Source organism: Mirounga angustirostris, unplaced genomic scaffold, assembly GCF_029215605.1.
Source record: "Mirounga angustirostris isolate CCGP_5_RB_7025 unplaced genomic scaffold, mMirAng1.0.hap1 SCAF_1, whole genome shotgun sequence".
Lineage (NCBI taxonomy): Eukaryota > Metazoa > Chordata > Mammalia > Carnivora > Phocidae > Mirounga > Mirounga angustirostris.
Window position 1 is genome coordinate 68,629,281 of NW_026991709.1, and position 25,382 is coordinate 68,654,662.

A 25,382-nucleotide genomic window follows, 5' to 3' on the forward strand; every position below is an offset into this window, starting at 1 on the left:
ATCTATGAGCTCCCTAGCAAACAAAGCAAAGGAAGAAACAGGATCAGGCATAAGATGCTATATATCAGGCAGAAACAAACCCTCCCAGGAGATGCATAGCTTCCCTGATCCTAAGACCTGAGTAATGCAGACTGAGACTGGTGGAAGAACAAAGGCTGTCTGTGTAGCTCATTTAAAAAGCCATATTATTTTGAAACACTTCAGCACAGTTATTACATATATAATCAGGTAATACCCCAATTCCATGTGATGGATACTGATTCATACAGTCAGGTTGATGAGGCCCACTTCAAAATTCTCTGCCATCTACTTAAAACTTGGAACTGCATTTCTTTGGGTGTAGTCCATGATCCAGACTTTTACATGGTTCCAAGAGACCTTTCTCTTAATTATAGTGAGTTATGGAGCTATTACTGAACTACATTATCAATTCTTAAATATTTAATACCTACAGAATATTGTCCAGGGAGAAAAGCTGAGCTCTGGCAGGAGCCCAATACTTTGACACACTCAAGGGATAAGGCTGTGATGATAGAGCAGGGCCAGCCTTTTGCTTACAGAGACATGTGCAGGCATTGCAGGGCCTCCTGAGACCTCAAAGATGAAGAATGGTGGCCCTATGTTGAGTCCTACCAAAGTACATGCTTATCACTATAGAAATATCCCTATAATTGAAAGGCTCCAACTGTTAACCCACTTAAATATTTGTTACAGAGAATCCTGATAAAAATGACAAAAGTGGGCCAGCCCTTGAAGTCATTATGACAGTTTGACCTGCATGGCTTTTGCCTGGCTATCCCTCTTTAGTACTCAGGCCTTGGAACTTTCTTATCTGAAACTCTGTAAAACAAAGCTCACGTTTCCTCTGTCTCCTGAGTTCCACTGACTACCATTCTGCCAGTCTCCAAATTGGAGTGACCCTCAGCCCTTGTCTCCTCCTTGCATCAAGGCTGTGGCAGATTCTAATCTCCCTCCAGAACACATGTCACCTCATAGCCATTCTACATTCTCACCAGCTCTACTCTGCTTGGGTCTCTTGCTGGTCACTATCTCATGGTTTCTGAATCAGCCTCTCCAATACCTCCTCCCAACTGCCACAAGGTTAATGTTCTTCAGGTGTGGCTCTGGTGAGAGAATTTAAAATGTTCAAGTTCATTTAATCCAATCACTTTTCATGATCTTCAGAATTACACCCAGACTCATTAGCCTGGCTTTGTAGATCTTTCAGCCATGGCACCCATAACCTCCCTTACCTGTCTCATCTCCTCTTCCTCCACAGAGACACCTGGCCTTCTGCTGCAGGTCATCTGACTCCATCCCGTTCTCCAGACACACTTCACACTTGCCTACATCCTGCAGAGTCTGAAGCGTATCACCACCCAATCCCCATAGGCCCATACACCCATGCGCACACACACAAAGCCTTCTCTCCCTGCTTTTGCACAACACTGTGCACTCACATAGGGCATCACTTCGTGTTTGCATTTTCCTCATTAAGGTAGCTTTCTTAGTTCTCACAGGAGATTATAAATTCCTTAAAAACAAGGGTAGTGTCTTCCTCATGTAACACCTCAATGCCTGGCACAAAGCCTCTGTGTAATAAGCTTCCAAATCCTTGTGGGATTCCTGGAGCTCAGAGTAACCATCCACTCTTACCCTACAGCCCTACAGTCGCCCATTGAGTATCAACGGAAAGAACGGAACACGGCCGTGATGAGGTCCCAGCCATCCAGGGTTCCCCAAGCCAGCCCCAGGCCCTACTCCTCTGTCCCCACGGGCTCTGAGAAGCCCCCAAAGGGCTCCAGCTATAACCCACCTCTGCCACCCCTGAAGATATCTACCTCCAATGGCAGTCCAGGGTTTGACTACCACCAACCTGGGGACAAGTTTGAGGCCAGCAAGGTAAGTGACAGCACCTTATCCCCACCCTCAACACCCTGAGGGCGCAGCCTCTGGGCTCACTTGAGGAAGTAGCTTCTTTTTATGCCTCTCATTTGACCAGAAGCAACCCACTAAATACAGCTGAGTCTCAATTATTTCTCTTTCTTCCCCTGCAAATTGAGTGAGTTAGACCAGTTCCCTCTGCTCAGACACTCTGTGTCAAAGGGCTGTTGTCATCTGCAGAAACTCTGCAAATATAAGGAAATATTGTGGTGGCAACGGTGACCTATACCAAATTAGAGTAGTTGTAGTTTGGATCACTAAAAGTCACAACTCTACTGTTTGACAGCTTAAAGAGGTCACCCTTTCTAATGATGAGCTGCTGAAGTGAGCTCATAGTCCTTCGCCATCCACTGGCTGATACAGCAAGGGGAAATTGCTCATTGTGAGTGTGAATGGGAGTAGCAACCTTGGATGAGACATTTTTCACAGATAATCCACAATTCAAACAGCACCACGAGAGCAGCTTAGAATTAACTGTATATCCAGTCTACACAGCTGTTTTGACCCTACCAAGTGGTAGGTGTGAGAATAAATGGGAAAAGTGCTAGATTAGGAATTCAGGCAATCTGGTTCCCATTCCAAATTCTGCAACCCACTTGTTCTAGAACCTTAGCAAGTTCATTAATCTCATTAGGCCCCGGTTGCCTCTAGAACTTAATGGATCTTTGAATAGATTTTTTTTTTACTTACATTTTTCCTTACGTGTTCTGATCTTGTAGTTTTATCCAAATTATTAGATGATATTAATTTTTTAATGATCTATTAATAAAAACTAAGATAAATTTTTTAAAAATCAACTGTTAATGTCTAAGTTCAATTCTGTATTAGAATAACTATACTGACCTATTTCATCACATTACCTAAAAATGATTTTCTACATTAAAAATTACCCTTGTGAGTTAGTTGAAGTCATATTGGCCTTTTGTCAAACTTACTGAAGAATTTCTGGCTCTGATCATGGTGTATGAGGTAGCCAGGCCTCACTAGGAGATACAGGTCTAGAAGCAGCTTTCCTGGTGTAGTCATATGAAAAGGCCCCAGAGGCCGGACCTCTTGTATTAATGAATATGGGCGGAGCCAGAGAAGTTTTGTTCCCAGTGGGGTTGGGTCAGGGTAGGTCATGGTCTTGCCAGTTGAATTGGGCAAATGTCTCATTGTTACTCCTGCTTCAAAGATCAGAATGTAGCATAAGACCAACGCAAAAGGAAGAAAAAAATGTTTCGAAGTGTCTGCTTTCTGCTAGGGGGTTGTGACCCTGACCTGACCTTTGCCCCGACGTCACTCTGCCCAGGGGCTTATGTCTCTGTGTACCTGTGCCACCCTCTTCTATACATTAGAGGATGCCGGTGGGAAGGTTGCATGCTAGGGAGGCTTCCAGGTGGAAGGTGTTTATGTTCCCTTGTCTAGACAGTTCTCTACCTATTCACCCTTGATTATAATATTATATGCAACATCATTATAAAAAGTAGATTTTCAAAGCATGTTTATAGATATCATTTTATTGCTCAAGGTAATGTTCTGCCTGCTGTTTACCCTGCTAGTAGAGGGTTGGCCTTTAACCACGCAGAGGGATGTGAACGGCCTCCTTGTGTCCGTGTCACTCTTGCCTTTGTCTCTTAGCAGGGCGACCTGGGAGGCTGCAATGGGACCTCATCCATGGCCGTGATCAAAGATTACTATGCACTGAAGGAGAACGAAATCTGTGTGAGCCAAGGTGAGGTGGTCCAGGTCCTCGCCGTCAACCAGCAGAACATGTGCCTGGTGTACCAGCCTGCCAGCGACCGCTCCCCGGCGGCCGAGGGCTGGGTCCCAGGCAGCGTCCTGGCGCCCCTACCCAAAGCCACGGCGGCCGCAGAAAATAGTGACGGAAGCATCAAGTAAGTGCCTCGTTGGCTTCCCTGGGAGAGGATTGTGTGGATTAAAAAATCAAAACCAAACAAAGAACACAAAAAATGCAAACACACGCTAGGGAATTCCTGCTGCTTATTCTCGACAGTGCCACCGGAACCAATGTTCGAGCGCTGGAGCCACACGCAGCATGGGGCAGCCAGGCTGGATTGTTCCAGGCTTTTGTTGTTGTTGACAGTAGTGGCTGTGGGTTTTTGGTTTTGGGTTTTTTTTTCCCTTTTCGTTTATAATTTTCTGTTCGTTTTTTTTTTCCTCCCCTCCCCCATTAAGAAAAGAACCCTACTGAAACCCTAGATGACAAAGGCTTGCCTTCCGTTGCTCCATTTGACCCACCACAGGATTCACTGGACTGGACTTTATTTATATTGTATTAAGTTACTGATATATATATATATATATTTTTTTTTTTTTTTTTCTTTTTGATTGACACCAAAAAGTACCTTAGCACGAATGCCAGACCTATATAGGTCAGAGGCCTGCTGCTTCTCCCAGGAGAGAGGGGGGAACTTTTTGGTTGTCTGTGGCAATTCCTCTGTACAGATTGTAACTTTTTTTTTTTTTTAATTTCTCCCCTCCCCTGTCACTTTAATATATGTTCATGGTAATTTGTAAGATACTTCTTTTCCTTATTTTGGTTGCGAAGACCCTTCCGAACACATTCCTGTATAAAGTATTTTGCACTATTTAAAGAACCCCATATGGATGAAGTCAGGTTGTGCAATATAAATGGAGAGTCACAATGTTCATCATTGTACCTGTAATGTAACTAATAATTTTAAATGTACTATTTTAAATATGTAAAATAAATTTTCACCATGAGCATGTTTTAATGAGGCTAAAGACTAGTTGACCCTTTTTCCCCTATTTCACTATTCTGGGAATTTTAAATGTGCAAACTATTCTTCTTCTTTTTTTTTTTTTTTCTTTTCTATATTTTAGGAATCGGTTGAATGCATTGGCAGTGTTTTCCTACACAAAAAGTGCTTTAGTCACTAAAGCTCCAATACTAGCCTTCCCTTCAGCGGCCCCTGTAATATCTCTGTCTCTAACCCCTGAGATGTGGAATGGTACAGATTGGATGCTGTCCAGCTGGGTGCCCTTGAGGTGCTGTCGTAAAGTAATGACTGATGTACGAGGCAATGTTTGGCTTGCACCCCCCGTTTTCCATGCTGTGTGGCCATCCATGGCAGAGGTGGAAGGAACTCCCCACGAGATAGCTGAACAGGGGCACCAACAGAACAGCGCTTCTTTGGCCCTTTCTCTAACTCAGGGAATAGAGGGGACTGATCTCACCCTGGCCTTTCTAGGTAACCACAGGCCCAGCTGGAAATCAGTGGTGGCCTCTAAGGCACAATAGGCCCAAGTCATTTTATTCAAAAGACATTTGTTTTGGATACCTTTTAAGAAGCTTTGGAAATAAAGGCCCTCAAAGCATTGAAGTTCTTATTAGTCAGTTAACTAACAGAGCTAACTTGTCATGATTTGTGACCTAATTGTTCAGGCACCCAGGACTTCTTCCTCACTTTTGCGTCTTTTGATCACTTTTTCATACCTTCCGTGGGAGGGAAGGTGGGAGGGATGTCAGGCTGGGCAAAAGAGAAGAGATCCAAATACGAATGGGTCATTCTGGTTCCTTGTCAGCCCTTCATGCACAAGGGTTGGCAGGTGTGGGGCAGAGGCATGGACTTGAAATGGTTGTCAGTATTTATCAGTGAAGGACACTTACCACACCCTCCCCAGGGCCTACTATGACTACAGGAGTCAGAGTTGGTTGGGATGCCTCCAGCATAAATGTCACTGAAACCCTGTCTCCACATCAGTTCCCGGGCCTGTGGCCAAGAGATGGAAGCTCCCCAAACCATGATGACAACTTCTTCTGGGAAGAAGAATGTGAAATTGAGCCTGTCCTGCCGCTGATACGACTCCGAGTCTTCCTTCTGAACATTATTTGTAACGTTTCTAGTTTCTCAGCAAGCATACTGAATGACCCCCAGAGGGTTGTAATAAACGTAGGAACACACCCCACGCTCACACACACGCTCACTCTGCTGTCCACCCTAGGAGTCTTTGTAGCATGGACTTCCCTGACTCAAGGTGTTCTCAGACTGAGTCAGGGATGTGGATTCTGGGGGTAAAGATATGAGGTGAATGTCTGAAGTTAACAGTGATACTGTCTAAAGTTAGTTTCCACGACTGGTTCTCACACAGGTACAACCGAAGGAAGTTGCTGGTATGCTAGGGAGCCTGCCTGTTCAGGAGGTACAAGAGAAGGTCTGGCCAAGAGATTCTGATGGAGCCCGCTTCCCCCTGAAATCTGAGAACATGACTATTATTACTCTTTCCTACTCAGAAGGGTGACCATTGAACCTGTGTATTAGTGATAAATATTTTGGAAACACCTTCAAGACATCCTAAAACTCCTGACATATTAGAACATTCTCCTTCCTCCTAAATCTTATGTCTCTCTCTCTCTCTCTCTCTCTCTCTCCCTCTCCTCTTTCCCTTAATGAAGGCTCTTTTCATCAAGCTCTGTCTGCAAAGGCCTAAATTTGACAAGGAGACACGGAAGGGAGGCCAACCTCACCTATTCCAGACAATGATAGAACTTCATCCAAATTCTGTGACCACACCTGAAACTGATGATGCCTGCCCAGGGTCACTAATGCTGTTTGTGACTTGGCTTTTGGTGTCTTTGTTTTTGAGTCCTGACATGTGGAACTCAAGAGCTCTGCTCTGAGCTTGTCTTTACAGGTCTGTGAAGTAGCTTCCAACCCCCTTGTGGAAAGGAAGGAGTTAGGATATTGCTGCCCCCACCACCCTGAGAGCATGTAATGGGTCTTCTCCCAACAGGAAAACTCTAGGACCTCTTAGTGCTCGACAGAGCTCTTTATTCACAAACACTGAGTGATGTGGAGGACACAGAACAAGAAACCTTCATCCTAAAATAATGATAAATGAGTGGTGTTCAACTGTGCATTAAGTCAAATGCCCTAGAAAAAAGTCCTATCGGTACTACAGTGTTTGGGAGTAGCCACAGCCCAAATGTAAATAATGAGATGAAAACCTCAAAATCATCCTTTTGGGTCTTTATGTCTGGTCCTGGGAAAATACCAGTAGCTTATGCATTATAAAATCTACTTCTCTTATCTTTCCTGTTTTACCCACCCCCTCCGCACCTCATTCTTCCACCATCCACCATATTCCTCAGAAGGGAATTCCTCAGTCCTCTAAGGCTTCATCAGTATGATATAAAAACTTTCCTTGGTAGAGTTTAATAACCCAGTACTCATATTTTCCTCAAGTGCTGCAGCCAACTTGCACATCTCTCAGGAGGGGTCAAAGCACATCCTCACTCACTCCCTATTGGAGGCGAGATCGGCCACCAGCCACCACAGGAGCTGGCGTGCAGGTTTGGGGCCTCTGAAGCTGGGGCTTAACTGGAGCACCTCACCTACTGACTCACCCAAGGGTGGCGGGCCCACCCACTGCCTCACTCTGCCCTGACCTGCCATTTTGATTGGTGCATTTTTTGATACAACAGGAAGTCATGTTCATGGCATACTCTACGAATGAGAAAGCGGGCGGAAGTGGAGAACACGGGTAAAAATGAAGCCACAGGGCCTCGTAAACCCAAGGATATTCTGGGCAACAAAGTCTCTGTTAAAGTGAGTAAGGTCTTCCAGAGCTGTGTCCCACCTCTCATCTACTCCCACCCTGCAGCATCTCACAAGTCAATTTGGGTGGATGGGGATTTTTTTTTCCCAGTGTGGGGACCAGAGGGGAAGTAGTCTAGCAGGATTTTGCATGCAAGATCAATTTATTTTTTATTTTTTATTTCTCCTGGCAACTTCGATTCAAATAAGTAAGTATCTTTTTTTTCTTTTATACCTTTCTCTTTATACTGTGCACATGTTTTATAACAAAATTTTCTGTAGCATTATTCTCATAAAAATGCAAGGTGCTTGATTCATACTGAAGTTCTCAAAGCTGCCCATTCAGTATCCTAGGTTTGAAAATACATGCAGGGAAAGAAGATTAGGGGTGCTTGCCAAACTTCCAACCCTGTGAAGTCCGAGGTTTGGAATTTAAGGGCCACTATGGCCTTGCTAAAGTTTCATTTCTTTTCCCCAGAATTCAGACGACATCATTTTCAGGCCTACACATGGGCAGGGAAGGGGAGGCACATTGGCAAGCCCAAGTTACTGTTTTGTAATAATCCACCTCTTACTATGAACCCATTGATTCTAAGCTTCGGCAGACTCATATTGCCCACCCCCCCATCTTGAAACGATGTGATCTGTTTTCTTTACATTGGGCCCTCTGAAAAGGATCTGACTCTGGACGATGAGAATGCTGAACATCGTTATAATGTGTGATTATCCACTTGGCACTTTTTCCCCTTCCTGAGCAAAATAAGAACAACTGAAACCCATGCTAACGTCCTTCTTGGGGAAAAGAAATTGTATTCCCTTCTTCACTTTCCTCAGGGAAGTCCCAGCCTCACAGAAGACAAGAATTCAAATTCTACAGCACTCATGCTTCATGTGGTTGCTTCTTCCACTGCTGTTTCCCATGAGATGTGTGGCAGCACATGATCCCAGCTACCCACCCCCACCCCCCCGGCCCGAAAAGAGCATGCTGCCACCCTGGGTGATCAGCACCCCCACCTTAGAAGCACTTGGTTTTTTTTCTCTGCCCACTTTCCCATTGCTCATGCCCTTCTGAAGAAGTTCTCCTCCCTCTCCAGCAAAAGCTGCCTGTGTTCTAACTGTGTTCTCTTTCTTCCCCCTCCTCATGCTGCCCTTCAAGGAGACGAACAGTTCCGAGGAGTCAGAGTGTGATGATCTTGACCCTAATACTAGCATGGAGGTAGAAGCAGCTATTGTTGTCCTATTTGCTATAATGATTGTCTTTTTAAATGTGTTCTATAACAGTGACCTTGCTAAAGTGACTGGTCAGTCAAGGATAAATGGTGATGTGAGAGCATCTCTGGGTGTCCCCTCCCAACTTAAAGACAAAAAGAACATTTATTCAGCTCAATTTTTATAGAAAACTTGACCTAGATATTTTTAAAAAACCAACAACAACTTTTTTTTCCTCATGGAAAATGGCGTTATGAAGAGTGGCCGATTCCTAGCTGAAAGACAAGAACCCTTTTAGTTTTAGTTTCTCCCTCTTTTGTTTCTCCTTCCTCCCTCTTCCCTCTTTTTCTTTTCCCTTTATTCTCTTCATCTGGTTCTTCTACTAGAACCTGTTCTTCCCTTGATGCTTCAGCAAAATCATGGACTAGGTGTGGTCTGGTGGGTGACCTGCTCCCCAGTCACTGTATATGGCTGGCTTAGAGCAAATGAGTGATGGTAACAACTCCAGGACCCACCTCTGCCTGGCCCCAGGGCTCCTGGGCGGTGGCTGTCCCATCCGGAAGTAAAAGCAGCCCTGTAACCTTAGCAGCAGTCTCTCTAGAGACAGGGAGACTAAAACATTGTCAGGGGCCTTTCTTCCACTGTAGGGCTCCAGGGGTATGGGAGTAGAACCAACACCTCCACCGAGAACATTGAATCAATTCCAACTCCTTCTTGGCCAGAAACTATCTTGGGTTAGAGAAATAGGACCTTCAGCATGGCTTGCCACGGAGTGACAACCCTCATAAAGTTATAAGCCCTAGACAATTAGAGCACATGTAGGCCTGGCTTTCCCTGCCATTTTGTCTTTCAGAGTAAATGGAAATGTTTTTCTCCAAATCTGTGTTCCCATTACCAGTAATGGATAAAAGTTTAGAGATTTCCCCTAAGTACAAAATAGTATTTTTTTTTAAATCTTTTCCTTTTTATAGACCTAAGCTTTCTACTTAACTAGATGGACTTTTATTATTCTTATTCTAATTTGACCTAATCCCAAAGAAACCCAACACCATATTAAGTCAATGACCAGAAAACCCAAGAAAGACCATTCTGCGCAAGAAGGAGTAAGTCAGCTGTGGAAGATGCCAGTTGTGTTGAATCAGGTCAGAGACAGTGGTTAAAAGTAGGAGTTCTGCCAGGATACCATGGTTGCCTGTGGGCGTGGGTATTGCCACAGAGCTAAATCCAGCAGGTGTGGGGCAATGCAGTGCGGCAGCGTGGGAGGAAGTGGGTATGGCACTCGTAGCCTAAATGTATCTTAGAGAATGAGGAAGCCAGGGGAAATTTCTGGCTCTGCTTTCCCTGTGTTTCATAGGATAGGCACTAGCTCCCATGGAGCCACACCTATCAGCTTGTAGACCCGTGCTGACACCTGTATTTCCAGGTCCAAGTTTTGCTGGCCCATATCAGAGATACCATCTGCAAGTAGAGGAAGTCCAGGCAGAGGGAGGGACAAGCCAGGTATTGGTGATCTAGAAAGCAACTTGGGATCTTTTTCAGCTCAGGTGAAATGGGGAGAGAAAAGTGGCTTTCCCACCCTGCTCTTTAATGCAAGAAGTGGGCACAGAGCCATGTGGGGCCAAATGAGCAACGCAAACAGAGAAAGTTAACTGATGTAATCAGATGCTCCATTCTATGGTTAGATAAGCAAAAGGACATAAACACACACACACACGTACACATGCGTTAGCCCTGCTTTGTGAATTGAACACATTTCTAAGGTTCTTATTCATCCAAGGCTTACAGCCCTTCACACAGACTGAATGAGATGGGTCCCAGGGAGGTGATTTGGGATACATAAGCAAAAGCATTAGGATGTTCATGCTGAATGGAGGAAAGCCATGAATTGTGTTGATGCATGTCTGGAAAGTTTTCAAACACAATACTTGAGGCAGTCATTTCAGTTAACTGGCACTGTTGAGGGGGCATGTGGTTAGAAGCCAGCCAAATATTCTGATTAGTCCAAGGTTTCTGTAGGAGGTGTGCATGCAGCCCTGGAATATTCCATACGGATCCTTTTAGGTGCCAGTGAGGTCTTGGGCAGTGGCTGTGTTAAAGTTAACTCAGCACATAAGCAGGTGCTGAGGGGACACAGGCATCTTGGTGCTGCTAGCTTAGAATTTTCAGACACAAATAACAAATGAGACAGAGAGAGTCAGCCTGTTCAACATGAGTTGAGAATTTTCCCACAGGATAGGTAAGCAGAACTTCACTGCAGTGTTCATTGCAGAGGAGGAAAATGGCCAGGGGTGCATGGTAAAGAGAGCGACTCCTTGAAGACCCAGCTTGAGAAGCAGGTGGCCTCCTGAAGGCCTCTGGCTGCTCGCTGGTCATTTGGGGCACCATTACCAGGTCCAGCCTGGCCCCCAGCCTCACTCTTATCTTCTGAACCTGAGCACTGTGAGCACTGTGATGTGCGTTGTCTGGTTGTTGACAGCGTGTCCCTGTGCCCTGGTGAGCTGTGCTGCCACCCCCGTGGCTGGTGCCATGAACCCCCTGTGCTCGACCCCAGCCGCCACGCCGGCCCGCACACCCAGTGCACTCACTGTTCCATGCCAGGTCTCTGGGTGCTAAGTCCGGCCCTCTCCACTATCAGCCCTTGACCTGCTGCCCGCGTGTTGATTCCCATCCCAGCTGTATTTAGGCTCTTTCTCCTGCCTCCACACGTCCATCACTGCCAAATTCGCTACTTTTCTTTACTTTTTCTCAATTGGTGGAGTGAAGGGTCCCTTTAAGGAGCAGTTTCCTTGCATCTTTGCTTACCATCAGGGCTGGCATACGTCCCCACCATACCTTTTCATGGAGGTTTATAAACACCTCCTTGAAAGCTAATTAAGAGGAAAATGAAGCACCCTGAATCCTAGGAATCTGATTTCCAAAGCTTTCCAAGAACACCCAGCTATGTAGAAGGAGGCAATTCTGCTCTAATGTATCCACCCTTTGTCTTCCCCTATGGAGAAACGCTTGTGTAGAGCCTCAGGTACAGCCCCCACGCCCCACTCCCAGCACACAAGCCGCTGCAAGGTTGGCTCCGTCTACAGATCCTCTCATGGTCTGGCTCCCCCTTGCTCCTACTGATCTGTGACCGCACCTCAGAGAGAACTATTCTGGAAATGGCAAAGGTCTGTCCATAGTTCACCTTACTTTATCTTGCGCTGATTACGCGTTGGAGGCTGGTGGAGAAGAGGATATGGTATATAAGAGAAACGTTTCTACATGGAAGAAGAATCCAATCAGGCTGAAAATCAAACTAGGCTGTTTGGGGAACCAGTTAATGCATTTTTTCCAGTACAGCTTAGACTGCTGAGTGCCTTTCCTTGTTGATGACTGCAGGTGAGATGGTCTGCTGAGCATCACATGCCCACCTGCTAGCTTCCCACATCCAGCCCCTGCTCCTGTGTCTGTGCGGACACCCAGGCCGGGGCCAGGGCTCAAGGGTTCAGGCTCGCCGTCCACGCTCTGAGCCAGTGCCCACCTCTGAAAAGTCTGGATCCTCCCTGAGCTATCCTGGATTTCTCGTAGGACCCAGCTAGGCAGGTTCCCACACCCCTGCCATCTCAGAAAGTTGTCTGAGGACTCTGTTGAGACTCGGGGTTTTGTACCTGCCCTCCAGCCCCAGAACTGCTGTGTGCCAACATCATGTGCTCAGGAGGAAGACCTCAACCAGCCTCCCAGACTTGGGCCTTCATCTTCGGGGATAAGGTTTCTCAGTCCAGCTTTTATGTCAAGCCCAATTAAATAAATGCATCGTAATTTTAAAACAAAGCCCAATGCCACTTTTAGCAGAGAACATCAATCCATCAAAGCAAGAAGTTGTCACAATTCCAAAAAGGCTCCATCTCTGCCCCATTTAACAAGGAGCCAGCCTCATCCACGACGCAGACTAAATGCAGACCTTACCCTCGGTCATTATGCCAGCTGAGAGACAGCTCAGGTGGTTCCTTTCTGCCTAAGAACAGGGTAGGGGTCTTGTGGGAGAGCGTTCTGAGAGACGAGGGAGAGAAAGCACTTGGAAAGGCAAAGCTACATCATAAGGAAATTTCCAGTCAGGGTAAGAATCCTAGACTTTCAGAGTTGACAGAAACTTAGAAACCTTCAGTTAACTCCATCCCCTTCATTTATTTACTTTTTATTGTGGTAAAACCTACATAACATAAAATTTACTATTTTAACCATCTTTAAGTGGCATTAAATACCTTCCCAATTTGTGCAGCTGTGACTGCTATTCATTTCCAGAACTTTCTCTTCATCCCGAATTGGAACTGTACCCACTGAACAATAACTCCGCATTCCTCTCCATCACCCCAGCCCCTTCAAAGACTTTTAGAGGAGGAAACAGGCAGAAAAGTTGTATCTTTTAGTTTGAAAATGAGAAGATGCCCTGAAGGCAGAATGTGTCTTTCCCTGGCCATCACTCCCTGACCTCCACCAACCTGCTCCCCTCATGGGCAGGGCGCTGCTCCCTCATCTCCAGGTTGTTTTTCATCTAAAACACAGATCCTGGAAGACAAGAAGACCTGCCTCCCAGTGCCAATTTTTCTGTGTGGATTTGTTGTTCAGCTTTGCAGCTCAACAAAGAGGAATATCATATCTGCCCATCCCAGCTTTCCAGGGCTAAAGTATGACTTAAATAAAAATGACACAAAGATAGGGCACCTGGCTGACTCAGTCGGTAGAGCATCTGACTCTTGATGTTGGGGCCGTGAGTTCAAGCCCCACGTTGGGGGTAGAGATTACTTTTCTAAAAATCACACAAAGGCACATGGAAAGTACCCATGGAAAGAGCGCTGGAATGGGAGTCAGAACACCTGAGTTACAGTCTGGGTACTGTCAACTGTGCGGCCTCGGGCCACTTAGCCTTGCCGAGCCTTGGGTTTCTCTGAGAGGTCACACAGCTCAAGGACTCCATGGGATTCCATGCTCCATGTGGCGTGGAATCCTTTGAGCTCCACACAGATCCAAGGTGTGATGTCAGTGGACTTTGAGACCCTTTGCTCTCCTGAACTTCTAACTGAAAACACTGAGACCCTCCAACAGAAGAAGTCAGAGATTCTGTGGCTTGACCCTGAAATTTGCTTCGAAGGAGGTGTGCCAGGAATGGCCCGGGTACATTTACTCCTGAGATCAGACTGGAACGTCCACTCCTGGCCCTGGAAGGGTTTGAGTGGCCAGAGCTGACCCTTCTTTCCTTCCCCATACCCACAGTTGCCCAGCCCCAGCTTCTGCATCTTGAAAGAGCTAGCCTGCTGCTCCCACCTCAGCTGCTTTGGCTCCCTGTCCCAGATTCAGAGCTTCAAAATAACCTGGCCAGACAGACTGAAGGAAACTTCTTACACCCCTAGTCAGGTGACTGACATCCTGGCATCGCCAGTGTATTTCCACTGATGCCTGTTACTGCATTATATAAAAAGAAATTTTTTTTTTATGAAAAGAGCTCTTTGGAGAAAAGAAAGTGAAGCATCACATTCCTGTCTTTTTATTTTTACAAAATATTTTCTTTGTAATATATCTGGTGGGTTTGGCCTGGAGACTCACTCTTGTTGCCTGGCTTTGTTCTGACTCAACATGCAGATTGCTTTATATACTGCCACTAAGGGAAGGGCACTTAGCTTGCCAGAGCTGGCATATCTCTCTCCTGGGGGAATTGCAAGAAAATCTTCCACTGCATATTCACATCTGTTAGGTTTTCTATTCCTTCCAGCAACCCTGTGAAGATGGGGTTTTCTTACCCTCCCAGAGGAAACAGGGTCAGAGAGGTCACGGTCACACAACCAACAAAAAGAGCAGGTCTGGGGCACCTGGCTGGCTCAGTCCGTAGAGCATGCAACTCTTGATCTCAGGCTCATGAGTTCAAGCCCCGCGTTGGATGTAGAGATTACTTTAAAAAGGGAGAGAGAGAGCCGGTCTTGATTGTGGTGCTTTGAGAGGCCAAACTTGGCATGTGATGTGGAGGTCTGCTCAGTGAGGCTCAGGTACTTTTTTAAGAAGGTTCAGGCCCTCCCTTGTTGCACATCTGCTTATCGGAGGAGAATTTCTTCCTCAACAACTTTTTAAATCCCTTGACAGTGGGGGTGATGACTTGGCCTCACCCACACCCTTCCCCAGTGACTCAGGAGTCCAGCCACAGAAGCCAAGAAAGGAGATCCGATCACATGGGAGAAATGTCTGAATCGATTTCTCAGGCCAATACAGTCACTTAGCACCCCTCCCCCCAGTCATGTGTGTCCTGTGGCACTCTCACCGTAGTCTGGAGGCCTCGCCCATCTCATTTATGTTGTCCATGAATGAGATTATGAGGTGCCATTGACCCAGGAGAAGTTGCTCTAAGAGCAGCTATTAGAGAAGCAAAGACCACCACCTCCCTCCCCAACCCTGTGCTGTCAAGATTCACCTACAAGCTCACTCAACATGATATCCTAGTCAATTCAATTTATCGAAAGTGAATAACACAAAGCATTGCAGTGAGTACAATGGAGGGCCAACATATTACATAAGATCAGGTCCCATGCTTAAGAAGCATGCAGTCACGTAGGGAGAGGCAGGTTTGATTAAATTCATATCACATAGCAAACTTTACAGTGTGCTCTATTAAAAGGCACAGGGCCATGCATTTATTCATTCAGTGAGTATTTACACACCTAATCAGGCACTGGGCTAATAATAGCAGCTACTACTTATCAGTCTTCTTTATGTACCTGGCTCTGCTGAGTCCTTTCCTCCCAACAGTGTCAATACATAGGTACTCTTATCATTGTTCCTGTTTTACAGATGAGAAAACTAGAGCTCAGAGAGAGAGGTTAAGTAACTTTCCCAAGGTTGTGTATTCTCACAGCCTGTGTCTCCTAGGAAGTATGATCATTGGCTTCACGTGATGGCAGTGTATGGGTTGGGTGGACTACTAAACAGTCTTGCAGAAGGGTAAAGGGGAAGAGAGCATGAGCAAGGGGCCTGAAGTATGAAAGTGCCTGGCACATTCTGAGAAGAGTATATGGTCTGGGTAGCTGGGGTTTAGGTATGTGAGAAGAGCTGTCGGAGACAAAGCCTAGCAGATGACTTGGGACCAAACAATGAGGGCCTCGAGAAACTTGCTAGGAAGCCTCAACTTGACCCAGTGGACAACGAGAACAAAAGTAGGTTTTTAAGCAGAGTCCATGTGTTTCATTAGGGAGAAAGAGAATCTTAAGCAGGGTCCATGCCCAGCGGGTAGCCCAATGCAGCGCTCTATCTCACAACCCTGAGATCATGACCTGAGCCTAAACCAAGACTTGGATACTTAACCGACTGAGCCACCCAGGTGCCCCTCATTCTGCACTTTAGGAAGATAGCTGACACCTGAGTAAGCAACAGTGGGTCAGGCAGGTCTATTGGAGGGCTGCTGCCGTAGACCTAGAGGTAGGTGAACAAGAGTAAAAAAGTAAAAAAGCTTTGGGGGTAGGAATATGAGGAGGGTCGAATCATTAAGGGATGAGACCTCAAAGCGTTCATCCATAAAGCCTTTATCCAAGGTCAAGATCTTGACTTCCACGTTGGACATGTGATGTATAAAAAGGAAGTCGTAACAGCACCCCTCACCCCAGTCCCTTCTGAACAGAACTCCAGGCTGCTGGGAGCACAGGAGACCCATGCATGCACAATAATAAACCACCTTCTGCTTTGACTATTTTGTGGGATGAGTGGTGGATTTTTTTTCATTATTATGTTAAAAGTCATATTTTTATCCTTTTTATTTTCAAGGACACACCAAATGGTCTCTAACCAAAATACTGAGGAGGGGTGGGAAGAGGAGTCGGGCTAGAAATCCCCATAAAACAGCTAATGTGTTTGACACATGAACATTCAGAGATCTGTACCCAACAGCCAGCGCTTAAACATTCTTCTCAAGAACACACACATCTTTTTACAAAAATGGACCATGTGCTAATAACGCAAGTCTCATCAAAAAATCAAGGAATGGGGCACCTGGGTGGCTCAGCCGTTAAACGTCTGCCTTCGGCTCAGGTCATGATCCCAGGGTCCTGGGATCGAGCCCCGCATCGGGCTCCCCGCTCCGCGGGGAGCCTGCTTCTCCCTCTCCCCCCAACCCTGCTTGTGTTCCTGCTCTCGCTGTGTCTCTCTCTCTGTCAAATAAATAAAATCTTAAAAAAAAAAAAAATCAAGGAATGAGTATCCTATAGATCAAGGTCTCCAACCACCATGCAATTGAGTTAGAAACCAGTCACAAAAATAATTTTTAAAATGTATACATTAGGAAATTTAAAAATATTTCTATCACAACCAGGTCAAAGGGGAAAAAAGGCAAAGTTGAAGAAAAAAGACTTAGAACTAGACAGTCATGAAAATACTCTGGAAAGTACGGAGCTACTTCAAAGACAATCCCATTGTTGTTTGGGATTGTGTTGCATTCACATACTTTGTGTCTTGCAGCTTGCTTTATGTCCATTTAGAGATAAGCAGAGGTAGGGATATTTTCTAAACATTTAGAAAATCATGTCTTGTTTGGCCAGATTAAAAACAGGAAGGGTTAAACCTCCAAACCAGAAATCATACCTAAATTTTAGAAATTGGTTTTCTTATATCTGTTCATTTTATTGCCAAATTTCCTCACCTAAAATCATCTAAAATGCCTTCCCTTCCTCTTCTGAACAGAGATTCCCATTAAAAGAACACAAAGGCAATAAAAAAAAAAAACAAGGCCAACTACACAAATTCTGGGTTTGTTCAGGCTAGTTCTGAGATGAGTTTAGAACATTTGGTTTGAGTTTCTTTTGGCCATTTTGACTCCTTCAGCATTCTAGATCTGTAGTTTTGAAATGTGTTTTGTGACCGGTAATGAGGGATTGGGAAAAAAATGGGGTGGGGTGTTTTCCTTCTGGAGTCAGTTGACACCTGGTTTTCTAGACAAGGATTTTGCCATCACTCTCAGGACATGGGGCCAGAATCTTGGACATTGACTGGCAAGAAAAAGAGACTCAAGATTTCTTCAAAGCTCAGCTTGTTATTAAGTGCTGGTTGATTTTACCTCTAACTCTTTCCCGTTACCTCACTGCCCTCCCATTTTGAAGAAAACAATTGGAATTCTCTCCAGAAGGAAGAAACTAAGTAGCTGGTGGACCACGTTGTGGTGGTTCCTTTCGCTCTCTCAAGGAGGAAACGTGACCACCTGCCGCCCTCTGCTGTTCAAATAAAAGCAGATTCCCAAGCCCTGCTCTACCAGCCTCGACCGCTTGGGTTTGCGTCTCCCAGAGAGAGAACATGAGCATTTTATACAACAGTGTCATTTTGCCTCCATTACCACATCCATTTCGATTCCAGTTCCCTCCTCTTTCCCATCTACCGCTCTCCACGGACTCTCAAACTGTTTCTAAGGAAGGAAAACATTAGGTTTCAAGAAATGTGTGTAGCTTATGATTACCCCTCCCAGCCCCGGGGCTGATATCTCAGGTCTCGGCACACACCAACAATGATCATTAGACAAGGTGGTCAGGAGGCCTAGATTCTAGTCTACTAATTGGGTGAGTTAATTTGATTCAACAAATACGTGGGCTTCTGCTATGTGTAAAGATGCTATGGTAGGCAGCATGACTTAATGGTGCATAAAACATGTTCAAGGGTTACTATCTTCAAAGGATTCATGAGTCTGGTAGGGTAATAGCATGCAGGGAAGATGACATAATAGAAGCACGAGCAGAGCCATAGATACCAACCTCCGGAAGAGCAGGGAGGAGGAAAAGATCACTGTCAGCTAACTCTTAGTTATGGACTGACTGATGAGATTCCAGAGCAAGTCACATTCCAATTGATGGAAATAGGAAAACACTCCAAGTTCATGGCAAGACATTTTCTCAACTCGCACCAAATTAGGATCCCACCCCTTGACTGACTGACTGACTGATGGATGGATGGATTTGGCAAATACCTGTGGAGCCCTTATGTGCCAGGTATTGTGTTAGGCTCCAAGGCAATAACAGTAAGCAAGGTTCTTGCCCACATGGGCCTTGTAGTCACAGGGAGCCATAGACAAATACCTAGGCTGTTCCACTGCAGTGTGAGGAGGCTGTCGTGACCCTCCTCCAGTCCATATTCCAACTTGCTTCAAAGTAGAAAGAGTAAAATGAGGGAGGACTCTTCCATGGACATAATCCAGAGTCAAAGTTAGAAAAGCATTAGCATGAATTTCAGCCAGGCTCTTGGTCCTTGCTAGAGGAGTTTAAAGGGGAGGACTAGGTAGAAATGGGACGGAGATCGAGGTTAGGGAGCAAAGGTAGGTAGGCTTTCGACAGCAAGGACAACGTGTCACAACGATTTTTCCAAGACCTTGCCTGTGCACGGAATGCTATGGTGGAAGGAGCACATGTGACCTCACATGGACTTCCCTGTGTCATCTGGAAATAGGAACAATAGCATCTGCCTGGCACACCCTCCCAGAGTTTGGGATGAGCAAATGAAGGAGTTTGAGTGGTCTATGCCAACTACATGATGTGACACAAATCACTGGTGTTATTACCATTATCGGCAACGCTTGGGTAGGCCAGGAGGCAGAAGAATGAAGACTGATGCCTTCCACAAGCCCCTTCCAGATAGAGAACCTGCAAGTAAGCCTTGTTGGCAACCTTTCTCTCCAACTTCCCGCTAAGTCTACCTCCAAATTAGGAAGGTTTGCTTTTTAAACTATGTGTTTAATAAGAACCGTGGAAAGTAAGGAGCTACCTTCTTGCCTTATTCCTCACGCAGTTGGGAGTGATGGGAAAGAGGAATAAGGCAAGAAATTCCCTACACAGCAGTTTGGGGTGCTGTTTTATAGAAGTACTACCACAGTGCAGAGTTATGAAACCCCACTTAAAATGTTATAATGGAGAAACGGGCCATTTGTCTCCTCCCTGTCACTCCTGGCATGTGATCACTATCTTACTCCCTTGTGGATTCCCATCAGGATGGGAAATACAGGCCACTGGACAGAGCTGGCAGGATTCCCAAATCGTTTCTACCCTAAAGTCCTGATGGGGGAGGTGGGGCGAGGGAGAAGACAGTGCTCTGTGTCTGTTTCAGGCTGGTTGTTAACATCAGCCAGGCACCATACTGGCCGCTGTGCAGAGGTCACTGAATTCTGTCTTCCCCACCAGACTTTTGGCCCAAGAGCATGTCTGCCTTGCTCACTGCAGGCCACAACCAAGGGGCAGCTCAGTACATCTTTATCGGAACAAATGAGCCCTTGCATCAAACAAGCTTTCCGGTGGGCAACATTATCCCCAATTTACAGCTACAACTGAGGCCTAAGCTGCTTAAGAATGTCCAAGGCAAGAGAGTGTGTCTGGCTTGGGGTCTGGATACGATATGCTTTGTCCACTCCTGGAGTTTATATTCCCTCGCAAGTGGAACGCCGCTGAGAACCTCCTCTCTCAGAGGCAATGGACTTTATTGTTTTTTTCATCATTTTCCCAAAAGTTCGCTTTCCATCTATGTTTGAAAACAGGCTCTGATCAAATATTACTAGTAATACACCCTGAAATAATTATTTTATAGATCGTATGGACCTAGTTCCAGGTTCTATTTATGAGCCATCCCCAATTCTTAGAAGAACTGGAATGAGGACAAAGGTCAAATATTCATTCAACCAACATGTATTAAATGCCCATTTTGCAGCAGAAGCCAGGCTAGGGGCCTGAGATACAAGAAAAATAACATGCTCCAGTCCTTGAGGAACCTACAGTCTAGTAGTTCTGACTGTGCCCTCTTTTCCTTTGAAAAAGATTATAAAAGTGAAACATAAGGACTACAGGATATTTGAAAAGCCCAGGTAAGAAGAGAAAGAAAAAAATCACCCGAAATTCAGACATTTTATAAATCCTGAGGGTAGAGCCTCCATCCTAACGTCTCTAAATCCATAAAAACTTGCACCAGCCTGGAGGAGGAGACAATGTTTTTTGAATGGGGGAAAAGCCACCCTCGATCTCGCCACTCTGTGATAAGCCCTGATAACGTTTAGAACATATTCTTCATCTCCTTTCCTTGGACTGTGAAATGACTGGTGCCGATGTCATTGTCTCTGCCTTGGCTAAGCCAGGGGGGACCTTTGTGGCCTCCTCAACATCACTACAAGTGATGGGGTGCTGCCCACCGTGTTCCCGGGCTGTCCCCCTGCCACAGCCCCATGTCTCCTCATGAAGAGGGGGTCTCTTGGGTGTGCGAAAGGCAGCTTCTACCAAATGCCCCCACATCTCACCGCCCCACCCCAGAAAAGCCTCAGGGGCAGGGAGTTGGTTTACCTGAGACCAGTTCCCTTGGAAAGAGGGGGCTTTCAGCGGCTTTCCTCAAACCAGGGTGCACGTTGATTCCCCTGAGGCAGCTTTTCAAAAATCCCGATGTCTGGCCCCACTTCCCACCAGCTAAAAGAATCTCTAGGCCTGAGGTCCAGGCATTGGTCTTGTCGTGTTTTTAAAGCTGCCAGGGTTAAGGATTGAGAACCACTGATTTAAAGGAAGGCCGGGCAGCGGTGTATGTGGCCTTTGAGACTAGCAGAGGGCACTGCTGAGGTCAGTCTCAAGACTTGACAGCCCCAGGATTTGGCATTACAAGGGTTTTCCACAGCTCACTTTATGAAAAAGCTGGGTGCTATATGTGGGCAATTGGTTTGCAAAGGGGAATCCAAAGGGGAAAATAGCATCTTTGTTCCAAAGGGCTCACATGGATCCTGATTAAGGGAAGAACAGACAGAAACCGGGTTCACATACGACAGGAGTTAAGTATGGGGAGATAAGTATGAAGGCCCCAATGGGCCATTTGTGAGGCACGTGAGCTGTCTGGCTTCATTTACGAAGGAGAGAAGAATTTTGCAACATAAACTCTTAGAGAAAAGGCACTGTAACAATAGGCTGCTTAGCAGAAGGAAGATGACTAGAATTAGATCATCTTTCTTTACTTAAGTAGTCATTGAATACTTACTTGTCAAGCATTGTGTCAAGCACTTGACATATATTACTCATTTGATCTTTGTGATAACATTTCGCAATAGGTATTAGTTATCCCCATTTTATAGGGAAGGAAATTGATGTAATAAATCTTAAGTGATTATCACACAAAACAAAGGAGGTGAGCCCCAGCCCTTCTGACTCCGAAACCCATGTTTCGTTCACCCCGCCAAGCTTTATAACCTGCACTCCATGATGAGAGGTAAAACAAAAGATGAGAGAAAAACAAGAAGGGGTGACTTTTCAGCATGGCTAGTCGGCCAGAAGTCCATCTTCTGTGAAGATCCACGGGGTCACGAGGCAGCCTTTACGATGTGTGTCAAGAGCCCCCACAGTGTCTCTGCCAACCCGCCATGCAAATGTCAGGTCACTTTGTTGGCCTAAGTCCGTGTTTTCACCTAGGCAGCACGAAGGGCTAGAACCCCTAGGTCAGTGCTTTTCAAGTTGCTCTATGCTGGGGACAGGATGGACGGGTATGACCTTCCCTTTCCCCTGCAACCACACAAGCTCTGCATGTAGCTGCTTGAAGAGAACGTTCCCCCGTTTGGTGGGGGAGGGCTACATCTGGAAGGAAACCATTGGGTTAATGGTTAGTGCTTAATGTCAATGACCATTGCAGTTTGATCCAGGTCAGGTGCTCTGTTTTTGAAAATCCGTGACACCGGGAAGACCCGGTGCCAACACATTGCTCGAGCTCAGATTGAAGCGGGGCAGGGAGCAGGGCTTTTATGCATTTGACAGGGAGGAAGAGCCACCGAGGAAGTGAAACGCGGGAGAGAAAGGCCAGCTGCAGCCAGCAGAGCTCGCAGTCATGACACACCTGCCTGGGACCCTGGGCCACCCAGAGGAGCGTGAAGAACCAGAGTAGAGAGGGAAGCACAGCAGGTGCTCGGAGTTGTTACTGAGATGCTGACACAGTCGCAAGCAAGAGAGCCTGGCCTCCAGGCTTCGTCTCCTGAAACTGTACTTCCTTTTTACTCAAGAGGGTAGAAGTCTCCTGTTGTTTCTCAGTAATTTAGGATTTAAGCAATTTTCTGTTTCTTTGTGTTTTTCAGATCTTAAATCCAAATTTCATCCAAGAAGGTGAGTTAAAAAGTAGAATCAAGAACGTGGGGATTGGCTAAATAAATTGTGGCAAACCCAGCAGTGAGGAAGAGGCTGTAAATAATGGTGATGTGGTTCCGAGCGATGGACAAGGAAGGGCGTTCATGATAAACTGCTGGGGTGGGAAAGACCACAACTTGCAATAGGTGTAATTTGTGTAAGGAAAAGGGTATTGATGAAAGCCCAAAGGACATAGACCAAAATGTTCGCAGTAGTTACCTCTGTATCAGGACATCATGGAGTCTTTTCTTCTTTTTACTTATCTGTGTTTCCTGATTTTCTGAAGTAAACATTTATTATTTTTAAAATACTTCTTCTTGGGACACGGATGACTCAACAGCATTAAGCTGAAGGTTATTTGAATCATGACACGTGGGGGGCAGGAGAGGGTGGTGTTGGGAAATGGCTGTTTATTCTGTTTGTTCTAAATGATGATTTATGTCAATCTGACCACAGTGGCCCCAGAATTCCTTGTGCCCTTAGTGGATGTGACCTGCTTGCTTGGGGACACGGTGACACTGCAATGCAAAGTCTGTGGGCGGCCGAAGCCCACCATCACCTGGAAGGGGCCAGACCAGAACGTCCTTGACACGGACAACAGCTCAGCCACATCCACCGTCTACTCCTGGTAAGCTGAGCGCCCCACGTGGACACCGCCCGCACCCTGGTGCAGCCTCCGTGCCGGGCACTTAGCCTCTCCGGGGGACAGCTGCCCTGGGGCCTATTCTAGCGCAAATACTTGGCCTTGATGAGGAGAGAAACGGAGTCAACCCCTGCGGGCGGCTCGGGAAAGCGTGCTCTCGTGCTGCTTGGCATCACAGAGACGTACCTGAACCTACAAGGACAGTTGGCAAGACTGCATTCTGCACCCACACTCAATAAATAAAAGTATAAACCTCTAGGGGCACCTGGGTGGCTCAGTCGCTAAGCGTCTGCCTTCGGCTCAGGTCATGATCCCTGGGTCCTGGGATCGAGTCCCACATCGGGCTCCCTGCTTGGCCAGAAGCCTGCTTCTCCCTCTCCCACTCCCCCTGCTTGTGTTCCCTCTCTCGCTCTCTCTCTGTCAAACAAATAAAATCTTTGGAGAAAAAAAAAACCATAAACCTCTATATCTCAGGTCAAGCCTGAACCATGCTTTTGAAGAGCTTTGACAGTCACTGACGTACATCCCCCCGACTGGCTGATTTTTCCCGAAGGCTCCCCAAGGGACTCTCTATGTCCTTAGTAGGGGCAAAGGCTCCAGACCTGTGGGAGGAATGTGAGTCTCACATCCCAACATCCTGGGGTTTCTTTGTGCCTGTCAGGAGCCTGTGAAACAGTGATCTATTGAATTCTTCCATTAACCTAAGAACAATTTTCCTAGAAGAAAAGAAAAAGACTCGCTCCAAAATACGCAATGTTAAACAGAAAATCCAGCCATACACATGCTTCCATAAAGAAAGGGTATTTAAAAAAAACTTGGTTGACTGCCTCCCAATCATTCTGTTAGTATTCATTGTGTACTAACTACTGTTTATTTTTTTTTTTTTAAGATTTTATTTATTTGACAGAGAGAGACACAGCGAGAGAGGGAACACAAGCAGGGGCAGTGAGAGAGGGAGAAGCAGGCTTCCCGTGGAGCAGGGAGCCTGATGCGGGGCTCGATCCCAGGACCCTGGGATCATGACCTGAGCCGAAGGCAGACGCTTAACGACTGAGCTACCCAGGTGCCCCCTAACTACTGTTTATAGTGGACAAGCAGTAACGAGCCCTAAGTGCTTAAGCATTTATCAAAGAATCACCTAGAATCAAACTCCCATCCATTAACTTAATTTTTATGCATATGAAACGGTATTCCCAGCAGAGATGGCCAGGAGTAGCCAGGTCCTAAGATCAGTGGGCCCATGGAACTTAGCGTGAGAGCCAGTGCTTGGTGAGGATCCCGAAGGGCCATAGGCTGTATATGTCTCCACATCGGGGAGGGAGTGGGGTTGACGGTGACTGCTGCATTTCACCCTTTCTGAGCAGTGCTTCCCTTGTGACATCCTGGCCCCCAGACTAGGACTATTAGGGAAGTTAGCATTTAGTGGTGGAATTTGCCCTTTACTTAATTCACTTAATTGTTCTGAGGGTCCCCTAGTAGAATTTGAAATACTTAAACATTTTCATTCTCAGTTGTTCCATTTTCTTTTGTTTTTTATTAAATCTTTTTAAAAATATTTATTTCCTTGAGAGAGAGAAAGCAAGTGAGAGAGAGAGAGAGCAGGAGTGGGGGGGAGGGGCAGAGGGAGAGGGAGAAGCAGGCTCCCCTCAGAGCAGTGAGGCTCGATCTCAGGGCCCTGGGATTACAACCTGAGCCAAAGAGAAGGCAGACGCTTAACTGACTGAGCCACCCAGGTGCCCCTTCTTTTTTTTTTTTTTTAAGATTTATTCACCCTATTAAGAGAGAGAGAGAGCGAGCAAGCGTGTGCGAGGGTTGGAGGGGAGAGCAGAGGGAGAGAGAGAGAGAGAATCCCAAGGAGACTCCATGCAGAGCATGAAGTCCCACATGGGGCTCAGTCGCAGGATCCCAAGATCACTA

The 25,382-nt window shown here is 46.1% G+C and overlaps 1 protein-coding gene across 19 annotated transcripts in view; it reads left to right on the forward strand.

The window, feature by feature from the left end:
• The window catches only part of KALRN (kalirin RhoGEF kinase), a 655,214-nt gene that overhangs the window by 607,286 nt on the left and 22,546 nt on the right, over positions 1-25,382 (forward strand). For 9 of the 19 annotated variants that reach the window (XM_064571764.1, XM_064571770.1, XM_064571777.1 and 6 more), the window contains 6 exons: positions 1,664-1,902; positions 3,565-3,821; positions 7,394-7,517; positions 8,662-8,721; positions 22,774-22,801; positions 23,279-23,450. In XM_064571764.1, the coding sequence (XP_064427834.1) occupies positions 1,664-1,902; positions 3,565-3,821; positions 7,394-7,517; positions 8,662-8,721; positions 22,774-22,801; positions 23,279-23,450 (880 nt within the window). The other 10 variants (XM_064571776.1, XM_064572429.1, XM_064572307.1 and 7 more) reach the window with 7 other exon arrangements.